Source organism: Sciurus vulgaris (genome assembly GCF_902686455.1).
Source record: "Sciurus vulgaris genome assembly, chromosome: 11".
NCBI classification, from domain to species: Eukaryota; Metazoa; Chordata; class Mammalia; order Rodentia; family Sciuridae; genus Sciurus; species Sciurus vulgaris.
This window is the reverse complement of record NC_136472.1, coordinates 125,617,545-125,638,172: the sequence shown is the minus strand read 5'-3', so window position 1 is coordinate 125,638,172 and position 20,628 is coordinate 125,617,545. Positions and strand designations below refer to the sequence as shown.

General features: G+C 38.4%; 1 protein-coding gene across 3 annotated transcripts in view; it reads left to right on the top strand.

Annotated features, from left to right (window-relative positions):
- Window positions 1–20,628, top strand: part of PRDM10 (PR/SET domain 10) — a 100,146-nt gene that overhangs the window by 58,722 nt on the left and 20,796 nt on the right. For 2 of the 3 annotated variants that reach the window (XM_079104124.1, XM_079104123.1), the window contains 6 exons: window positions 3,083–3,155; window positions 5,483–5,600; window positions 8,519–8,648; window positions 9,256–9,498; window positions 15,707–16,054; window positions 17,614–17,769. In XM_079104124.1, coding sequence (XP_078960250.1) covers window positions 3,083–3,155; window positions 5,483–5,600; window positions 8,519–8,648; window positions 9,256–9,498; window positions 15,707–16,054; window positions 17,614–17,769 — 1,068 coding nt within the window. The remainder of the gene's footprint in view (window positions 1–3,082; window positions 3,156–5,482; window positions 5,601–8,518; window positions 8,649–9,255; window positions 9,499–15,706; window positions 16,055–17,613; window positions 17,770–20,628) is intronic. The other variant, XM_079104125.1, reaches the window with a different exon arrangement.

Genomic DNA, 20,628 nt, shown 5'->3' with positions numbered 1-20,628 from the left:
GCCACCCACCCTGCCTGCATTTGTTAAATTGATAAGCATGGTTACTTTATACTTCTCAGGAGCTAATTTAGATTTAATTAGCAATAATATTAAAATCATACCATCCTTGTGCATGCATAAAAATGCATACTTAGGTAAAAGATTAGGATAAAAAAACTGCTTTGAATGCAGTGTGACTTTTTCCCCTTTCAATCACTGGTTTACATCATAATGTCTGTGCCTTTTTTTTATTTTTTGGCAGTACTGGGGATTGAACCCTGGGCTTCTTGCATCTGAGGCAAATGCTCTATCACTGAGCTACCTCCCAGCCCTTTTTATTTTTATTTTGAGACAAGGTCTTGCTAAGTTACCTAGGCTGGCCTCAAACTTGAGATCTTCCTGCCTCAACCTCCTGAGTAACTGGGATTATAAGTATGGGCCTCATGTTTTTGCTTTTCTATCTTCTGCCATCTTCTGTACCACTCGATGATAAGATGATATTGTTGAAATATTTATATATATATAATATATATATATTTTTTTGCAATGCTTATTCATGCTAGGAAAGTGCTCTACTACTAAACCACATCCCCAGTCCTTGATATTGTTGCATGTGTGTGTGTATATATATAATATATTTACACATATATGTGGTGCCTGGGATCAAACCCAGGGCCTCACATTTTGTTCTGTTACTAAGCCATAACCCTCTCCTCACAATCTTTTAAAAAATAAATAGTCCAGGACTGGGGGTGTAGCTTAGTGGTAGAATGCTTGCTAGTGTGTGTGAGCCACTGGGTTTGAACCTCAGTACCACATAAAAATAAATAAATAAAGATATTAAAAAAAATATTCTACCTTTGTCCCTGGGATGTTGTTCCATACCAGATAACTTTTTGTGTGTGTGGTGCTTGAAATCAGGCCTGGCACTTGAGCCACACCCCTAGAGAGTTTGAATATTGTGTTTTCCCATTCATTTGAATTCATCTGTTTCTTTTTCTTGAATTGAATCACTGGTCCTTGGAAGCAAAGTGGTTTTTGATCAAGTCAGCAGGAAGCTTCTGACAGGTCTGACCGAAGCCTTAATGAGAGGACTGGAGGATGCTAACCAGTCTCTTACTACTTTGAAATTTCTTTTATTCCAAGGGAAATGGCAACTTTTTTGGCCTTCATTTGCAGTGCTTGGCAGGTGTCAACAAGTCTTGGAAACCAAGGGGGTGCTTATAACTGAACAGGGTAAGAACAGTGCAGAGAGCTGGGTCAGACTTGTGCCGGAGCCTTGCACAGGTGCTGAGTGCTGCATCAGGACAAAGATTGTAGGATGCCAGAGTGAGAGATGCTTTCTGATTTCTGAGATGTTAAATATGAAAAAAAATATACATCTTGGAATTGATGGATTAGGGTAGTATTTGTAACAGCAAAATGATAAACTACCTTAAAAGTGCAACCATAGGGGCACAGTTAAGTAAATTAATACAGGCTCTACAGAATATTACTGCACCATTCAAAATGAAGTCTGCCTTTATAAATATTCCCTTATATTTAAATGAATGTTCTATAAAAGTTTTGTATGATTAAGTCATTTAGTCATTAATATGTTGAACTCCTGTGTTTCATACATAGGGAACTTGAATTCTAGAGGGGGAGGTGGACTGAAAGATGCAAACAAGCAAATAATATCCAACAGGAATTAAGTGTCATGGTGCAGAAAGAGCAAATAACAGGGAAGGGACCAATGTAGATATGCTGCATAGAAAAAGCCTTGCTGAAGAGGTGATGGACTGAGGTCTGGGAATGAGAAGGGACCAGCCCTTCAGAGGGTTACGGGAAAGCAAAGGAGAAGAACCCTGCATTCCTAGGGGTCAGACAACAAGGGCAAAGGCTTGGGGAAAGCACTGGGCATGTTTGAGTTGCTGAGTGTAGGCCATCTTGGCCCAAAGGTGGGCAAAGTGACAAGGGCTGAAGTTTCTTAGTAAGATAGAGGAGATCATGGAGCCCTTGGAGGATTATCATGAATATTTCAGGTTTTTTATGAAATAAGCCATTTCTGGTACAACAAAATTCAGTTGTGTTTTAAGAAGACCACTGTGGCTCCTGTGTGGATTGCAAGGAAAAGGGGAGGCTAGTTTGAAGGCAAGAGATGGTGTTGGCTTGCCTCAAGTGGAAGAAGCAGAGATGGAGAACATCTGAGAAAGTGACAGTACTACTGAAGGATTACAGAAGCAAATGGAGAAAGCAAAGACATCTTTTAGGTTTTAAGTCTGAGCACTTGGGTGGAAGGTGGGACAATTGTTGAAATGGAGAAGATAGGTAGAGATGGAGATGTGAGTTGGGAAACATCAGGAATTCCATTCTGGACATGCTAAATTTGAGCTTTTGGTGAAATATACCAAATATTAGGTCAGCAGTAGAATGCGCTTAGAGTGATCAGAGAAGGGACATCTGGGATAAAGATGTTAATTTGGGAGTCATTAACATAGGGTTGGTTAGAAATTGATGTGATCACTGGAAGGAAAAATAAGAAGGCCCAGGATTTGGATTAAACTTTGAGGAGCACCAATATTGAAAAGTTAGGTAGAAGAGGAGCCAGCTAAGGTGAATGTTGCAAAAGCAGCCACTGGGGTAGGAGAGAAGCAGCTACCATTGGTGTAAGAGAGAAGAGCCCTGGGAGAATCTGGAAGCATTTGATAATAGTCCCATTGCTGATCCCAGTTGAGCTATTTGGTCAGCCACTGTGATTGCAGCTGTATTCAAATATGTGTTTAAATATAGTTTAAATTTAAAAAAAAAAATCAGAGGAGGCTGTTTTATTTAGATGAAGAGACTTATGAATAAAGTTCTTATGGAGTTATTGATAAAAACAACACAAATTTTTTAAAAAGGGAAAAGAAAATAGGCACTGTGTCTTGACAAATGGACTTCCTGACAGATGATCTGCCAGACAGGTGTTGGGGGGCGGAGTTCACAGTGTGATTTTTTTTTCTTTCTTTTTTTAAATGGGCTGTGGAAAAGCCTGAATTGTTTCATTTGGGGAGAAATAATGTAAGCATGCAAAGCACATCTGGTGATATTCCTTAGTCCTTGATGTCCTTGGTTCTTGCAGGTGTGGTATGCTGCATCCTATGCTGAGTTTGTGAACCAGAAAATTCATGACATTTCTGAGGAAGAAAGGAAAGGTGGTTGGACTTTTATATTATATATTTTTTACATGAATTCTAAGTTGTATATGTTACATCTTCATGCAACTTCTAATTTTTCCATCTCAGTATAGTTCAGAAGATATTCCAGGTTTCTTAGAGATACACATCTCCAACTAACTCTAGGATCAAATTACAATGACGTATTTACATTTCTTTCATATGTGCTAGAAAATAGTATTTAATATAATGAAAACCTGCAAATACCAAATTAGAACCTAGATCAGAGGACCGTTCTTATCTGGACTTGAACATCTTTGAGGACATAGTAAAGCAGGCATTGACTTTGTTTTTAATGTAAATGTTACTGAAATGCCTTCTCTGTATAGAAAGGTCAACAAATTGTTATGTATGCTGCTTGATGAATTTTTACAGTGAACACATCTGTGTAAATTCCCAAGCATGATTACTCTCCTGACTTATGTGCTTGTTATTGAAATGCACATAAATAGAATGATATGATCTGTACACCTTTGTAGCCTGGGCATCTTACTCAGCATTGTCAGGTTCATCATATTATTGGATATGATTGCAATTTATTCATTTTTATTGTTTGGTATTCTGTTGTATAAATATATAACAATTCATTTACAATTTTGCTGTAGATTTGGTTGTGCAATGCAGGTATCATAGACACTACCCAGAACCTGGTCATATTTCACAGGTTAAGGACACAGTTTTCAGTAAGACTCCCCTCACTTCAGATATCAGATGCAGTCTCTGGAGTTTCCAAGCTATCTACACTACTAGCTATAATTTAGGGGGTTCCTTAGTGCCCCTCAGGTTTGATATTTAACTAGAATGACTTAACAGAATCTAGGAAAGCACTTTATTTAATGATCTCAGTTTTCTTATAAAGAATATACATGAGAATCAACCAAAAGAAGAGAACTAGGGTGAGGTCTGAAAGGGTCCTAAATGAAGTTTCTGTGTCCTCTCAGGATATGTCATCCTTCTGGCACATTGATGTGTCTATCACTGCCAATCATAGAAGCTCATCAGAGCTTTGCTGTCCAGAGTTTTTATTGAGGCATTATTATATAGGCATGACTGAACTTTGGTCATGTAACTGGACTCGATTTTTAGCTCTCATTCTCTTGTGGGAGGTAGGGCTGGTGTCACCTGGCTCAAAGCACCAGCCTTCTTTTTTTTGTAGTACTGGGGTTTGAAGCCAGGGGTTTTCTACCACTGAGCTGCATCCCCAACCCTTTTTGTTCTTTATTTTCAGACAGGGTCTCCCAGAGTTGCCCAGACTGGCTTTGAACTTGTGATTCTCTTTCCTCAGCCTCCCAAGTGGCTGGGATTACAGGTGTGTGCCAAGCACCTGGCAAAGCACCAACCTAATCACAAGGTTGGGCTTTCTGGCACTGCCAGCCCTGACTCTGAGTCATCTCCATAGCATAAACTTAGGCAGAATGAGGGGCGGTGTTGATAACAAAGGCACTTCTATCAATCAGGAAATTCCAGCTACTTAGAGGTTACCTCCCGGGAACCAGGGACTAAGGCTAGCCAGATTCTTTTATCTTACAACAGGATTGTTTGTAGTTTTGAGCTGATTTGAAGAGTGCTTGCTCTGTTTTTATGCATACCTTTTGGTGAACATGTATGCACATTTCTGTTAGGTGTACATCTAGGGGTGGAATTGCTGGGTCCTATGGTATGCATATATTCAGCTTTAGTAGTTACTTCCAAACATTTTGCTAAAGTCATTATTGACTTTTAAGTTATTTTTGATAAAATATACCCTTAAATTATGAGACTTGGGCTGGACACAGTGGTGCATACCTGTACTTCTATTGACTCAGGAGGCTGGGGCAGGAGAATCACATTTTTAAGACTAGCTATCCTGAGCAATTTAGCAAGACCCTCAACAACTTAGAGAGACTCTACCTCAAAATAAAAATAAAAAAGGGCTAGAATGTAGCTCAGTGGTAAAGCACCCCTGGATTCAATCTCCAGTACCAAAAAAGAAAAAAAAAATATGAAACTTGGATCCAAATCATTAGGTTATCTGAATACAGATCTCCTGCAGCATTTTCTGTCTTTCTGGGTGAGGGGTGTGTGTAGAGTGAGAGAAAGCAGTGTGAGGTTTTTGTTCCTTTGATGTCCTGCATGAATGTGTCAGAAAATAAAAGCCTATAAACCACCTCTCTGCCAAATTCTAGCCTTTGATTTTATAACAAGAAAGTAATACAAATAGCAGATACTGTCTGCGGTGAGATAAGAGTGGCAGAGATAGCAGGCATCTGAGTTTTCCTGGTGTCTGTTGATCATCAGCTTTCACGATTTCTCTTCTGTGACTCCAGTTCTTCGAGAGCAAGAGAAGAATTGGCCCTGTTATGAATGTAACCGCCGGTTTATAAGCTCAGAGCAATTGCAGCAGCATCTCAATTCTCATGATGAGAAACTGGATGTATTTAGCAGGTATGTATGAGGATGAAAGTCTCACAAATCAGTTCTTAAAGATTTGGAATAATTTCTGTATATAGACTAATGAGTGTGTATGCTTAGACAGGTAACCAGGTAGGTAGCTATTAAGGGTTATCTTTCATACCCAACCCCTGCCTTATTTACTCTTTATTGCTTTTCTAGTATAATCAATAACCAGCAATGGAAAATTTTCTTACTGTAGTTAAATCTCCCTTAACTAGAGATTCTGAAATCAGAATCCTTCAGATAGCATATAAACATCAGGGTAAGGGTGTATTGGAGTAAGAGGGAAGACCCCAGAGTTCATTCAGAAGCTATTGCAACAGTGCAGGTGAGGAAAAAGTGTTGTTTAGAATAGGGTGGTATCAATTGGACAGATGTAGGATTGTTCACTTAAAGGATTTGGAAAGATACAAGATGGTGTGAAACCTTACTTAGTCAAGTGGGAAAGAGAATATTCTAGGGGAGTACTATACAATTGCTGCAACACTGAATGTCCACATGAGGTTCATGGTCATGAAACAGAAGACCACAAGCAAGTCTGTATATTGTTCTCCAGCGCCATCCAGGTGCAAGTTGCTGGTGCAATACAGGCAGGGAACTGGATTACACAAGGTGTGGTTTCACTAAGAGCATTCAACACAGTGACAACAAAGAAGCAACACCTAGGCTCGGGATCAGAGCAGATAAAAGGGATTGATTGCAGTGAATGATCTTAGAAATGTGCTGTGGAAGAAGGAAGGATGGATTGGAGATGCTGTGGGGTGGAAGGGTTGTTGAGTGTGGGTATTGAAGGGAGTGAGCTGGAGAGAGCTAGGAGATAGTGTCAGAATGGGCACTTTGTGAAAACAGGGGTAGTGGGATTGTATTGAGGACAACAGGTCTAGGATATGACCTTGGGGATAAATATCTGAAGGGGATGGGCACAATAAGAGTTAAGCTATTCACTCCTAGGTATTCCCCAAACTGTTCATGGTTCTATTGTAGCATTTTTTTATATTAGGATTTTGGCTTATAGGCCTGCTGCTTCTGCTAGACTTTTTTTTAACAAATTTTTTTACAATATTTTTTTTAGATGTTGATAGACTTTTACTTTTATTTATCGATATGTATGCTAAAAATCAAACCCAGTGCCTTGCACATGCTAGGCAAGTGCTCTGCCACTGAGCCACAACCCCAGTCTCTCTGCTAGACTTTTGAGGATAAGATCACCTATAACTTGATATCTTTAGTGCCATGCATAGTGTGTGACACATAGTAGATAAAATCTTCACTGGCCATCTGTTAAAAGAAATTTGAGACAATGAGGAAAGTCTGAATTTTGACTAGATAAAATAATACTGAGCAACTACCTGATTTTTTTAGGTGTGATAATGGTATTGTATTATATTCACATACATATATAAAGAGTACTTATGATTTAGAGATACATGCAAAGATATTTATAGGTGAAATGATGTCTGGGATATAATAGGTATGCATGTAGAGATATAGATGGAATAATATTGCCATGAATTGATAAGTATTAAAATTGGGTTATAGGTACCTTGGGCTCATTATACTGTTCTCTACATTTGCTTATATTTAGAATTTTCCATAATAAAAATCTTTTTTTTTTTTTTTTTTTTTTTTTCGGTGCTGGGGAACATGTGCCTGTAGTCCCTGCTACCTGGCAGACTGAGACAGGAGGATTCCTTGAACTCAGGAATTTGAGACCAGCCTGGGCAACATTAGGAGAAAAAAAAAAAAGTTTCTGGAAAAAAAATTGTTAAATAGATACATAGAAGAGTAAAACATGATCTGATGTATATCATATATAACCCCCCTCATCTAAAAGATGTTTTGTGATGTACTTTTGGAGTCTCTTAATAAGGAATTTTTATATGTTAGAAATCCATTAAATGAGGTAAAATTTATTTGGTATCTTAGCCAAACTGTAGAACAAAGTGGGTATCCATTGATGGATGACTGGATAAAAAAAATAGGCATATGTACATAACAGAGTTTTATTCGGCCATAAATAAAAATGAAATCGTTAGTTGCAGGAGAAAGGATGGAGCTTGAGAACATGTTAAGTGAAATTAGCTAGACTCAGAAGGTCAAGGACCATAAATTTCTCTTATGTGGAAACTGGAGAGGAAAAAGGAAAGGTGGAAGGGAATCTCATAAAAGGAAGGGAGATCAGCAGAGTAGAGGAAAGAGACCAGGGAGAGGAAGATGGGAGGGAAAGGGGAAATAGTGGGGAATGATATTGGCCAAATTATATTGTTATATTGTGTGCATGTATGAATATGTAACAATAGATGAATATATAACACTAGATCCCACCTTTTACACAAGATTCCTTGTGTAAAAAATGTGGAAACTAAAGGGTTGTGCCAGTTACATTGTCAATAGCAAAATAAAATAAAATAAAATAATTTGGTGTTTGCTAGGCATGTTATAGAATAGTTGAGTAAGAAATTTGTTCTGACACTCCCAGAGATTTTGGTAAAACAAAATACTTTGAGTTTATCTATATTTTGTGAAAGGAATCTGAACTGAGGTAAGGGGGAAATAGAGAAAGGATGGAATCTTGCCTTAGGTAACATGTCCTAAGGTAACACTAGGCTTAGCATGTTCTGTCTGCATTTCTTACCTCCTTTCAGAAGTGAAATATTGTTGGTGCTTTGTGTTTATATAGCCTTTTTTTTTTTTTTTTTTCAAGAATAATTCGAAGACACCTTTTTTTGCTTTAGGGAAGGCAAAGATGAGAACTTTAGAAAGTGTGTATTAGCAAAACAATTGTTTTCATTAGAGAAAAGAAACGGGGAAAGTAATCAAGTGAGAGGAACTCAAAATCTGGGGTTGGAAATATTTTTATGGAGCATGATGTAACTATAACTATTTGTAACCTAATCTCTTGTCCCCAGAACAAGAGGCAGAGGAAGGGGTCGAGGCAAGAGGCGATTTGGCCCAGGTCGACGGCCAGGGCGTCCTCCAAAATTTATCCGCTTGGAAATAACCAGTGAAAATGGAGAAAAAAGTGATGAAGGGACACAGGTACTGGGGAGGGAGAGAACTCATTCTTAGAGGCTTGTTCAGAGAATTCACAGAGCCGGTCCTGGATTTGAACACACACCTTTCGTATGTTAATAGTTGTGTCAATGAGTCAGAGCTTTGCCGCTTGTTAATTAAAGTGTGATTGGAGAAAGACGAAAAGCATGTATTTTCGAGTGTTATTTAAAACAAAAACTCAAATTTGCTGCCCTAAAAATCTGAAATTGGCCAGAGATATTAGACAGGGGATTTTTTTTTTTTAAATCAACTTAAACCATTACTAAGAAACATCTGAAATATCCCATGGTTTTTGTTTTTTGGCTTATTTACCTAATTTTCCCAGAGTGAGAGTATTTTCTTTCTCACCATTATAAATCTGGTCATTTAAAATTAAGCAGTAGCTGGACACAGTGGTCAGCTGCTTGAGAAGCTGAGCTGGGAGGATCACTTAGTACAGGATTTCCCGCCCAGCTTGGGTAACAGCAAAGTGCTGTCTCTTAAGGGGAAAAAAAAAAAGGCAGCAATTCTAAATCTCAGCTGGTAGTCCTTCCTTTTAGTACTGATCTCTATCTAAGGTAGGGATATAATTCCTGGTTATTACAAATTTCAGGACTTGCTACATTTTCCCACAAAGGAGCAGTTTGATGAGGCTGAACCAGCTAGTCTGAATGGGCTGGATCAACCGGAACAGACCACTATCCCAATCCCTCAGCTGCCACAGGAAACCCAGTCGTCTCTGGAGCATGAACCAGAAACCCACACTCTACACCTGCAGCCACAGCATGAAGAGAGCGTCGTTCCCACCCAGAGCACTTTGACCGCCGATGACATGCGCAGGGCCAAACGCATCCGAGTAAGTGGGATGCTCCTTCTTAACTGCCAGTCTCTCTCTTCCCCTCAACGCTTGGTGTTCCAGTCTGATCACCATCCACTTTGAAATCTTTCATCTAGTTCATTACCTGCTTGAATCCCTTATTTTGCAAGAAAATTCTATTTCTTAATGTCTCCATGTCCTATGGCAGGCTGTCATAGCTAGTCCTAGATTCCAGCAGTTTAGTAATAACACACAAGCCTGGATTTTGGCAGCTCCTGGACTAGTACAGTTAAAATAAGATAGCTTTCCACATCCCTAAATTCATAGATTAGAAATGGAGAAATAACGTATACTTAATTATAATTATTATTTATATTTTCTTTTATTTCTTTTTGGTGCTGAGGGTAGAACCTAGGGCCTCCTGTGTGCTAGTCAGCACTCTTCCACTGAGCTACATCCCCAGCCCTAATTACTTATATAAATTATTTTAAGCCAGGCTTATCTGTTTCTAACCATAGCTCACAAGTTAATTGCAGGTAACTAAACTTGGTTATCTACTGTTTCCAAGGGAAGACTGGCAAGTGTCATTACTATGTGAGGGGATCTTGTGTCCAAGTCGATATGGCAGGTAGAGTCAACACACCTGGGACGGTATGAAGTTAAGTTGTATCTCAGGAGCTAGTCAGCATCTCACTTGTATTACCTGTGTCTTAACTCTAGATCTTGAGGCTACAGGGCTTCCATGACTTCCAGTTAAGATATGTGTTTCTCTTATTATTTCACAGTCAGCATTTGAGTCTCAGTGACTGCAGGGATTACATGTAGAAAACAATATAGTTTTGTGCAGTGTCTATGCAGACAAAAAGCAATGACATAAAACCCATGTTTGTGGCCAACTGGGCATAAAAAGATTTTGATTTGCACTTGACTTGTAGATGAAAGAGATTTTTCATACAACTTCTAGGCTTTATAAGTTCTAAATGGATGATTGGTTTAGATTATGTTTCTTTTGGTCTTCTTTTTCTTCTTTTTTTAAAAAGATGATAAGTTAGACTATGTTCAGATGGTCCATGGTAATAGGTACAGCTACCATTGTGAAGGGATCTTGCTGTGAGCAAGAGAGAGAGGACTCACCTCCCTCTTTAGGTGTTCTTATTTACCTATAGGCTAGAAGGGACCTTGAAAAATAGTCCATGCCTTCATGTAAAAATACTTTTAAACATTCATAGCCACATGACAGCTTTGAAGGACTACTCTTAAGAACTCTGTCTCAATACCCTCTATGAGGATCTTATAAACTGAAACACATACAGTTTGGCTCAGTGTATACAACTTCAAAAGGATCTGTAAACATATAAATATAGGTCAGAAAAACAAAAAGCTGTGAATATCTTCTCATCCATTGTTCTGCTTTATTTCCCAATCTTCCCTTTTTTCTCTTGCTTAATTGCTATCTTTTCTGCTTTGTCTATTCTGATATTTTACTAAGTCCAGAGAAATGCTTGCTAGATTTTTTTTTTTTTTTCTTTGAAGGCAAAAGCTTTAAGCTCACACATGTAGTGAACTGTGGATGTACAAGCATAGTCTAGCTATCTGTGTACTTGTTCTTGGACAAGTTGGGATACTGGTTCTGTATACGGTTCCTTGTGTGAAACAAAAGCCACAGGCATGTGACTTTTAGAAGTCAGTCTTAGTTGACCTATCTTGTTTTCTCCTTGCACACATTCTAAAAAGTAGGGCTATGTATTTTTTCATCTTTTTTATCCAGATTGGTAATGACCAACTGAAGGGAAGTCTTCCAATCCAATTGGTAATGTAACTATTTTTCTCTCCTCTAATGCTGCCTGCTCAGTTGGAGCTGCAGGTAGGTTTGTTTCCTGTGTTTCACATAACAGAATGTTATTTAAGTGTTTGCCTGACCTGCTGTTCATTGCAACCTGTATTTACTAAATCCTGATGGAAAGCACAATTTGGTTGCTCCAGTAAATGCAAATTAATGAATAATTATAATTCATTTGCAAATAGATTAGTGAGTAAATTGTGGGCTGCAGATTCTTCTTGTATGAAATGGAGGTTAGGACTAAGTGATCTCCAAGGTTCCTTCCAGTTCTAAAATAATTTGAATTGCTTATGGAGTGGTTCTGAATTCTAACTATCTAGGTATCTGACAGAACTTTCCCTTGAGCTCTGTATCTAGGAGCTGACAGTCTAAAAAATAGCATAAGATTGTTTACAGTTATGTGTGAAATGTAAAAGTATAGCCTATAATTGCTCTAGGAACTTGGAGGAATGAAAGACCAAAGAAAGGTGGAGGAGGTGGGGAATAATTAATAGATGAAGGAGATCTAGACTGAGTCCCTGAAAAAGAGAATGTCTTTTCTAGAAGGTGAACCATTCTAGAGGAGTATAGCCTTCAAATCAGAGTCCCAGACACAGGGATGTGCTTGGTGTAGTTATGGGACAGTACAAACACTAGCTTGACCCTAGAGTAGGTGATGGGTGAAGGATAGTGGAGAGTGAGGTATGTTCAGCAAGTCTAGTCCACCAAAGGTTTTAAAAGCCTAAAATAGTCTGAGGAAAGTTATTAAGAACAAACAACCAACAAACAAGCATGATGATTTGATTTCTTTTTTAGACTCAGGATTAAAATAGTATGAAAATCAATCAATAATGTAGGTTCCTTTAGCTTTTTGTTGTTGTTGTTGTAAACAGGAATTGAACATAGGGACAGATGCTTAACAACTGAGCCACATCCCCAGCCCTTTTATTTTTTATTCTGAGACAGGGTCTCGCTAAATTGCTGATGTCTTCACTAAATTGTTGAAGCTGGCTTTGAACTCGTGATTCTCCTGCTTTAGCCTCTGGAGCCACTGGGATTAGAGGGCTGCACCACCACACCAGGCACTCCTTTAGCTATTAATATCAAACTTGAGGCACATTTTAGAAACAAAGAATCTTGTCTCAGAATTCATTGCAATGTGATTTACAGAACTTAGCAAAGATACTGTTTTGGCATCCTTAGAACAACAGACATCCCATACGGTGTGGTATGGTTGACTAACAGGTGTCCCGTCAACAGAAGACCCTGATAGATCTATGTGCTGCCTCTTCAGTGGCTATTATTTCTTCTAGAAAGTGTACCAGGTGTGGCTCTATACTGCAGAAGCTACCTTAGAGCAGAACTGGCCTGAAAGTGGTTCAAAGGGTGGGAAATGTTTCAGCACTTTTCTACCTTGTAATATGAGGATCACATGAGTATCATTAGCTCAGAGAAATACAGACTAGTTCTTGAGCACTTAGTGTTCAGGGCTCCATGGAAATCAAAGGGATGATAAGAGTTGTCAATAGAGCAAAGGAAGAGGAGCCAGGTGGCTGCTCAATTTAAATCAAGTGTCTGAAGGTACTCATGCTAATCAGAAATGACAGAAAACTGATTAGTATAGTGGACCAAAACAAAGCTGAGCTCTGGATTTGGCACCCAAGCAGATCTGGAATCCTCATTGGAACTATCATCAACTGTTGTGCATTGTGTCTGTCCTTGGAAACTTGACCAAAGGTGGATAAAGGAAATGATTCTTCCATGGAAGACATGCTCTAAGTCTTGAATCTTCTCTCAGGCTCAGAATAGTATCTGTTTATATGACATCTTTCCATAAAGTTTTGAGAGTAGACAAAATAGTAAAAGCTTTTGTGTAACGTAAATACATGTCCAGATAGAGTAAAAAGATGAGGTGACTGCTGAGCAGTGTAAGTGAAAGCAACCTCAGTGGCTGATTTGAAAAGATCTATTCATAAAGATCTTCATGGATACTATAGGAAAAAAAAAACAAACCTAGAAATAATTTTTCGAGTTTTATTTGAAATATATTTTATTAATTTTCAAACTGTTGTTGGAGGTTTCCTATGAGCTAGGCAGTTTATTAAGGGATCTGTATACAAAAAATGAATAAAATATTATGTCCTCTCCCTCCCCTTAGCAACCCCAGTAAGCTTGGGAAGAGGGCAGAATTGCTATTTACCTACTCAAGATAAATTAGTAGGTATCATCTTTAAATCTCTCTCTTAGCCCTGTTAGAGAAAGCCACAGAAGGCAATTTTCTTTTATATGGAATCAAGTATGTTCAGAAATTTTAATAGATCAAATATAAATATTTTTCTTTTCCTCCCAAATGATTATTTCACATTAATGTACAAGTTGCTGCTAAGTAATTAAGAGTTAAAGTGGTGTTCACTGTACTTTCTTCATTGCACAAATAATGCATTAAGATTCCATTAATCCTTCAATTACTACTCCTTTATAGTAAAAGGCATACCGGCTCACAGGTGCAGTTTTTGAAGGATTTTTCTCCCTTAAAGCTATCTAGAGTTTCCCTTGGTGTTTTTGAGGAACTTACAATTGAGACTTCATTATAGCACAGTTAAATATTAATTCCGTATTCTCTGTGTGAAAGATGATTCTGTGGATCTGCTCTCAGTGGAGCACGGATGTTTTTCCAGCAGTTGTGATGGATTTGCACTGAATATCCATCTTTTCTCACTTGAATTCCATGTAACTACTACATGAATTTACAAGATGGCTAATCAGAGTTGGAAGTGCAATCTGTGACTGCCAAAGAGGGGGAAAAAAAAAGAGAGAAAAAAGAGAGAGAGAGTAAGAGAGAGGGGGAGAAATTGCCCTGTCTAGACAGGAAATACAGTGATAAGCTTAACTTCATTAGCATGGCATTCTAACCAGTAGACCTAACTGGCTACCTCAGGAACTTGTCCTCTCTGCATTTTCTATGTAGGAAGTGATGCAATGCATATATTCTGTTTATGATTTGTGCTTACGAGTCATTGTCTCATGAACAAACATTCACATAAATCTGAATTCTTCATTCCCCTTTCAGTTCTTTTTTCTTAAATCGAGATGTCATTTACATAGCATAAAATTCACTATATATATATACATGTATATACATATGTATATATATACATACATATGTACATACACCACATGCACACACACACACACACACACACACACGCACACGCACACACTTTTTTCAGTTTTTATTTTTTTGTGCTGGGGATAAAACCCTCTCACATGATAGACAAATACACTACCACTGAGTTATGCTCCCAGCACTAAAATCTACTCTTTTATTATTTTATTTTATTATTATTTTTTTTCTTTTGGGGTATTGAACCCAGGGTGCTCTGCCACTGAACTATGTCCCCAGCCCTTTTTATTTCATTTTATTTTATTTATTTATTTATTTTGGGGTACCAGGGATTGAACTCAGGGGCACTCGACACTGAGCTGGGAAGCTCTATTTTGTATTTTATTTAGAGACAGGGTCTCGCTGAATTGTTTAGCGCCTCACTTTTGCTAAGGCAGCTTTGAACTCCTCATCCTCCTGTTTCAGCCACCCTCCTCCCACTCCAGCAACTGAGATTACAGGCATGTACCCTGCCCCTGGCTCTTTTTGTTTTTTTATTTTGGGACAGGATCTTGCTGCATTGCTGAGGCTGTCCTCTAACTTACAAACCTCCTGCCTCAGCCACCCAAGTCACTGGAATTATAGGCATGTATCACTGCACCCAGCTAAAATTCACCCTTAGTAGTTTTTAGAATATTCTTAAAGTTGTGCAACTGTCATCACTATAACTATGGATATCTATCTGTCTATCTATCTATCTCTATTTATCTCAAATCATCACTGTAATTCCAGAACATTTTTCTTACCCCAAATCCCTTTCTCCAACTCCTGGTAAGGGCTAACTACCCTTTGATTCTCTTTATTATCTTCTTTTGCTAGATGTTTTGATTATTCTTCAAATTCTTTCCTATCAAGGGCTTCAGGAAGTAATTTTTGACTAACATTCTACAACCTCATTCATGCATATATCACTTATTCCATCTTTTTTCCCCCAAATATCTGGTTTTTATTTTTTTCCACTTTGGGGTTTGTTGGAATACTTTGTTGGGAATGCTTTTTTGAATGCCATCTCAATCTTTAAAAAACAACAAAACAAAACAAAACAACAACAACAACAAAAACACATAGACATAAAACAAACCACAATTTTTTTTCTTTTTGAGATAAACTTTTTTTGGGGAGGGATTCATTTCCAGCATTTTCACCAGAAAAATCTTTCCACTGTGGATGTCCCACAGGGATCATTCTTTGTTTCCCTGTGGAAGTGTGATCCACATGCATACTCATTTCCTCACTACATAATTGTATTTGTGTATGTCTTTCAGAACGCAGCTCTTCAACATCTGTTTATTCGGAAATCCTTCCGGCCTTTTAAGTGTTTGCAGTGTGGGAAGGCCTTCAGGGAAAAGGACAAATTGGACCAACACTTGCGCTTCCATGGGCGGGAGGGGAACTGCCCATTGACCTGTGATCTCTGTAACAAGGGCTTCATCAGCAGCGCCTCCTTGGAGAGCCACATGAAGCTCCATTCGGACCAGAAGACTTACTCTTGCATTTTTTGCCCAGAATCCTTTGACCGACTTGATTTGTTGAAAGATCATGTGGCCATTCATATCAATGATGGCTACTTCACCTGCCCAACTTGTAAGAAACGGTTCCCAGATTTTATCCAGGTGAGTGTCTGCTACTGAGATTCATGTCTGCTTCCTTCTTTTGGTAAAAGAAACTGATTTTTTTTTTTTTTTTTTTTTTGAAAATGGAGACTGCCTAATACCTGCATTTTCATCATTTCTTTGAAATAGCTTTATAATTGAGAACAATATTTTTTTCAGTCACACTACTTTTGATAAACAAGAGTATTATGACACTTAATTGTCCTGATCAGACGTTGGTGTTAAACATTCGAGTCATATTGCAAGTAATAAATGCCCAGATCTGGTTAGAATTTTTAAAATGTCTACTGTAAACTTGTTAATATCCATTTCTCATATAATAGAATCTATAAAAGATACACTCCCATTTCCTGGAAACATCTTCCTACATTGTGGTTTCCTGGCTTGCTTTTTAAGGTCATGCATTTTGAAAGGGAAATAAGAGAAAACATATTAGTATTTAATACATTTTTATCAAGCACTGACTGTCTCCTTGTCTGTTAGAACAAAATGGGTGAAGGTAAATCCCACAACATTCATTATTCCATTTGGACTTCAAGTGTTAATATTTTTATATGCTAGTCAGTGAATAACTAACATAAAAATACATTTAAAAAAATTTCCAAAGCAAAAGTAGACTAGGATTTAATTATAGCTCTACTAGTGTTTAGTCTTAGAAATTTCTTACTTCACATGAACAATTATAAAGGTTGCTAAAGGCAGAATTTAATGGGGAAAGAAACTCCAAAAATAATGAAGCAAAGTGTTTTATAGGAATAGTTTGGTCTGACTCACTACTTAGCTTACATCCACAGTTCTTCCTCATGTGATTTTGATGGCTCTGAGTTCAGAAGCTATATTCTTTTTTGGACAGTGAGGGTGTGCTGGAAATTGAACACAGGGTGGAGCTATATTCTTTAATTCAGGTTATCCAAAAGCAAAGGGAGAATGTCCAATTTAGTAGAAATGACCCAAGTGTTGTATTTCTTTGTCATCTAATTCATGTCTTTAGTTCTTCAGAACCTAATGTTTTTGTTTGTTTGTTTCAGTGCTGGGGGCCTCATGCATGCTAGGCAAGTGCTCTACCACTTGAACTATATATCCCAACCCTGCTAGAACCTGATTTATAGGAAGATGTAGAAAGATCGTTTACTAACAGGGGCTAAATTACTTCAATTTGTGTTGAAGGCAGAAAAAAAATGAGGAAGAGTTATTTTTTTGTCTTCCCATAGATAATATTTAGCAAGATGCATTCAAATCTAAAGGAACCCTGCTTAGTCTTAAAAAAAGAAAAAGGAAATGGGCACCGGATGATCAGGTCTTCGACCAAGCAACACTTTGTTCTACTCTTCAAGTCACCTGAGAGGTTAAGATTTGTAAGGTTTTCTGGCTACTTATTTTGTTTCTTTGTGACAGGGACAGTATGTGGTAGTGAGGCCAATTATCACATCTGACTGGATGGCATGACCAGGTTGATGAAATCCATGGTAATGCTTTGGCTCCCTCTAGCGTTGATAGCTGCCTTTGGTCATTTCTTTTGGTGTCAGAGGACCTGAATTTTCCCCGATTTTTACTGCTAGGTGAAAAAACACGTGCGCAGCTTCCACTCAGAAAAGATCTACCAGTGCACAGAGTGTGACAAGGCCTTCTGTCGCCCTGACAAACTGCGACTCCACATGCTCCGGCATTCGGACCGCAAAGACTTCCTATGTTCTACCTGTGGGAAGCAATTTAAGGTATGAAGCCAACATACAGTTTGAGGTGTGGTACTCATGGCCAGTGGAATTATGCTGTTATGTCCGTTTAGGGATGGGGATGTAGCTCAGTGGTAGAGCGTCTGCCTAGCATGCGTGAGGCCCTGGGTTCTATCTCTAATGCTGCCAATGAAAAAAAAAAAAAAAGCCTGTTCATTTCACCAGTTTATCACCCATTTATGAAATACTGGGATACTGGGTTTGGGATGAATTTTGGGCTGCCTGTTTGACTTAGCTATAAAATTAAGGGAAACACTTACCTTGCTTGATTTTTTTTTTTCAAGATAACTAATTCAGATCCTCAAATGGACTCATAATGAGCATCCTGAAAGAATCCAAATCTATAATGATTATAAGAGCAAATGTATACTAAAGTGCTCTTGAGGAATTCCTAAGAGACCAATACATTTACATATCATTCAAATCAAGAGATTTTTATTGAACACTTATTAAGAGCCTGTAATTGAGCCCACAGGCAGTAGGACTCTCGTCTAACAGGTGGGAAATGTGAAGGACATTGAGAGGGTGCAAACCACTTTGGAGAATGTAAATGATTAAAGTAAAAAGGATTAAAGTAAAAAATAATAAGTATCACTAATCTTACTAGAATTTAGAAGAGACCAAAAAGAAAAGGTGGCAGGAGACTCAGAGGTAAGAGTTGCATAAATAAACGTGAAAACAATAATATATATACGCGTGTGTGTGTGTGTGTGTGTGTGTGTGTGTGTGTGTGTGTGAAGAAATCAGGCAATTCTGGAAAAATGTCATTGAGAGACACTGTGGAATATGATTATTGGTCACACTGTCATGGATATTGGAAAATAATCAGTAGTGGATATTTAAGAAGGGAAAACTCAAGGTATATTTGTATAGGATGTGAAAATAATTATAGGAAGTATGTTTCAAAGCTTTTATCTTTTGTTGTGTGTGTTACCAAACATAATTGTGATGACTTTCAATATATAATAGCATGATTTAGAACTGTGTAGGGGACCCTATTATGAAAAATAAAAGTGATCTGGGTTTTATCTGCTTTCTTATTTATTTATGGTACTGGTTACCTATTTCATGCTAGATATTATTTTAATATCTATGAATATTAAAAAAAACTTTCTTCTTTCATTAATCCTTTAATTTCACACAATATATTAGATAGGGCTCAATCATGGAGGCAAAACTACCATAGTTATCATAGAATAAGGAATTTTCTTAAAGGATTAAAAAATTAATTGTAGGAGAGGTTAGAGAAGTTAAGGGTCTGAAGGGAGAATTTCTCTGATTTAAAATGTCCCCAGTGCAATCTCTGAAGCACTACTCTGAGTGGACAGATGCAACTCCTCCGACTGCAGGGTAGGCTCAAGAAGGAGGAGCTGGCATAGTCCATGGAAGTCCATTGTGGCTGCATCTGGCAGCCTGCCTGGAATTGACCAGCAGGGTCAGGAAGAGAGCTGGGGACTGAGTGGGAGGGAGAGAGGATTAGTGGGAATCCACTGGCACCTCCATACCAATACCACCTCCAGGTGGCTTCATTCCCACCTCCCAATCTGATGCCAGTGTTTCTTTTGGCTAATTCTAACCTGGAACAATGCTTGGAAGGGGATTCCATTTAAACACAGTTCACCTTAATCAAGTTGACACACCACAAAACCACCGTATACTGTATTTTTTCAGATTATAACCAGACTAATTTTTCTGAAAAACAAATCTGATGTCATGACCCTTTTGAAAAATCCTTTAATAGCTCCTCAGGCAGATGGATCCCAAAGCTCTTACCACTTAAAAGATAGTACAAAACCTGGTTTCTCACGTTCTCCCCAGTTTCCACTGTACTTTGCACTCTGTCTTTACTGAATTAGTTGGCTCTACTTCATCCTGGGGTACTATTTTTCCTTGGGCCCTGACATTTGCTTTCCCTTCCACTCCTGGTTTGAAATAAACTTTCAGACTCTCATCATTTCACCTGACTGCTGTCACTTCATTTGAAACATTTCTTGGTCCCTGGGTTAAGTGTTTCTTCTATGAATTCCCATAAGACCTTTTGGTGGTAGCCCAATACTTGTATATTGCAACTCTCTGTCTTGCTAACTGTTCATTCCAGGGGGCAGCATATATATATATATATATATATATATATATATATATATATATATATATATATATATATATATATATATATATAAAGATAAGGTAGGAACTTCTGACTTTAGGCAGTGCACACCTTAATTATAAAGTCAGATGTTAAAAATATTACTGATATTACAATAGAGGAAAGGACAAAGTGCTGAGGGAGCTATGATTTGGGGATGGAGGAGCCTTCATAGATGAGCTGATTTTTTTATTTTCTGGTATTGGGATGGAACCCAGGTCTCACATGTGCTAGGTAAGCCACTGACCTGCACCACCAGCCCAAAGTGACACTTTTGGATTCACTAAAGGATGAGGAAGAGCTTGCCTACTGGCGAAGTGAAATGGATGAGCTACAAGGGAAGGATGAAAAGTTCAGAGCAGAGGGAGCAGCAGGGATTAAGGTGATGCCATGTTCAGAAGATAAGATGGTGAGAGGTAGAGTGGGTGAGGGGCATGTGAAGAGGCCGGCAGTGGCATGAAGCCAGAGAGCCAGGTTAAGCCAGTTTGTTATGCTGAGTAACCAGAGTTTTGGTGAAGGGAGCCGGAGGCCTTTTGGAGTGGAGCGTAATCTCAAGGTGGGAGAAGAGGGTCCATACTAAAGCCAGACATTGAAAGGAGAACTCACAGGACCTTGGGTCTGGGTGAGGGGGTGAAGCCGGGAGGGTGGATACCAAGGCACTAGACATAGGCAGAAGAGAGAGTCCGGAGATAACA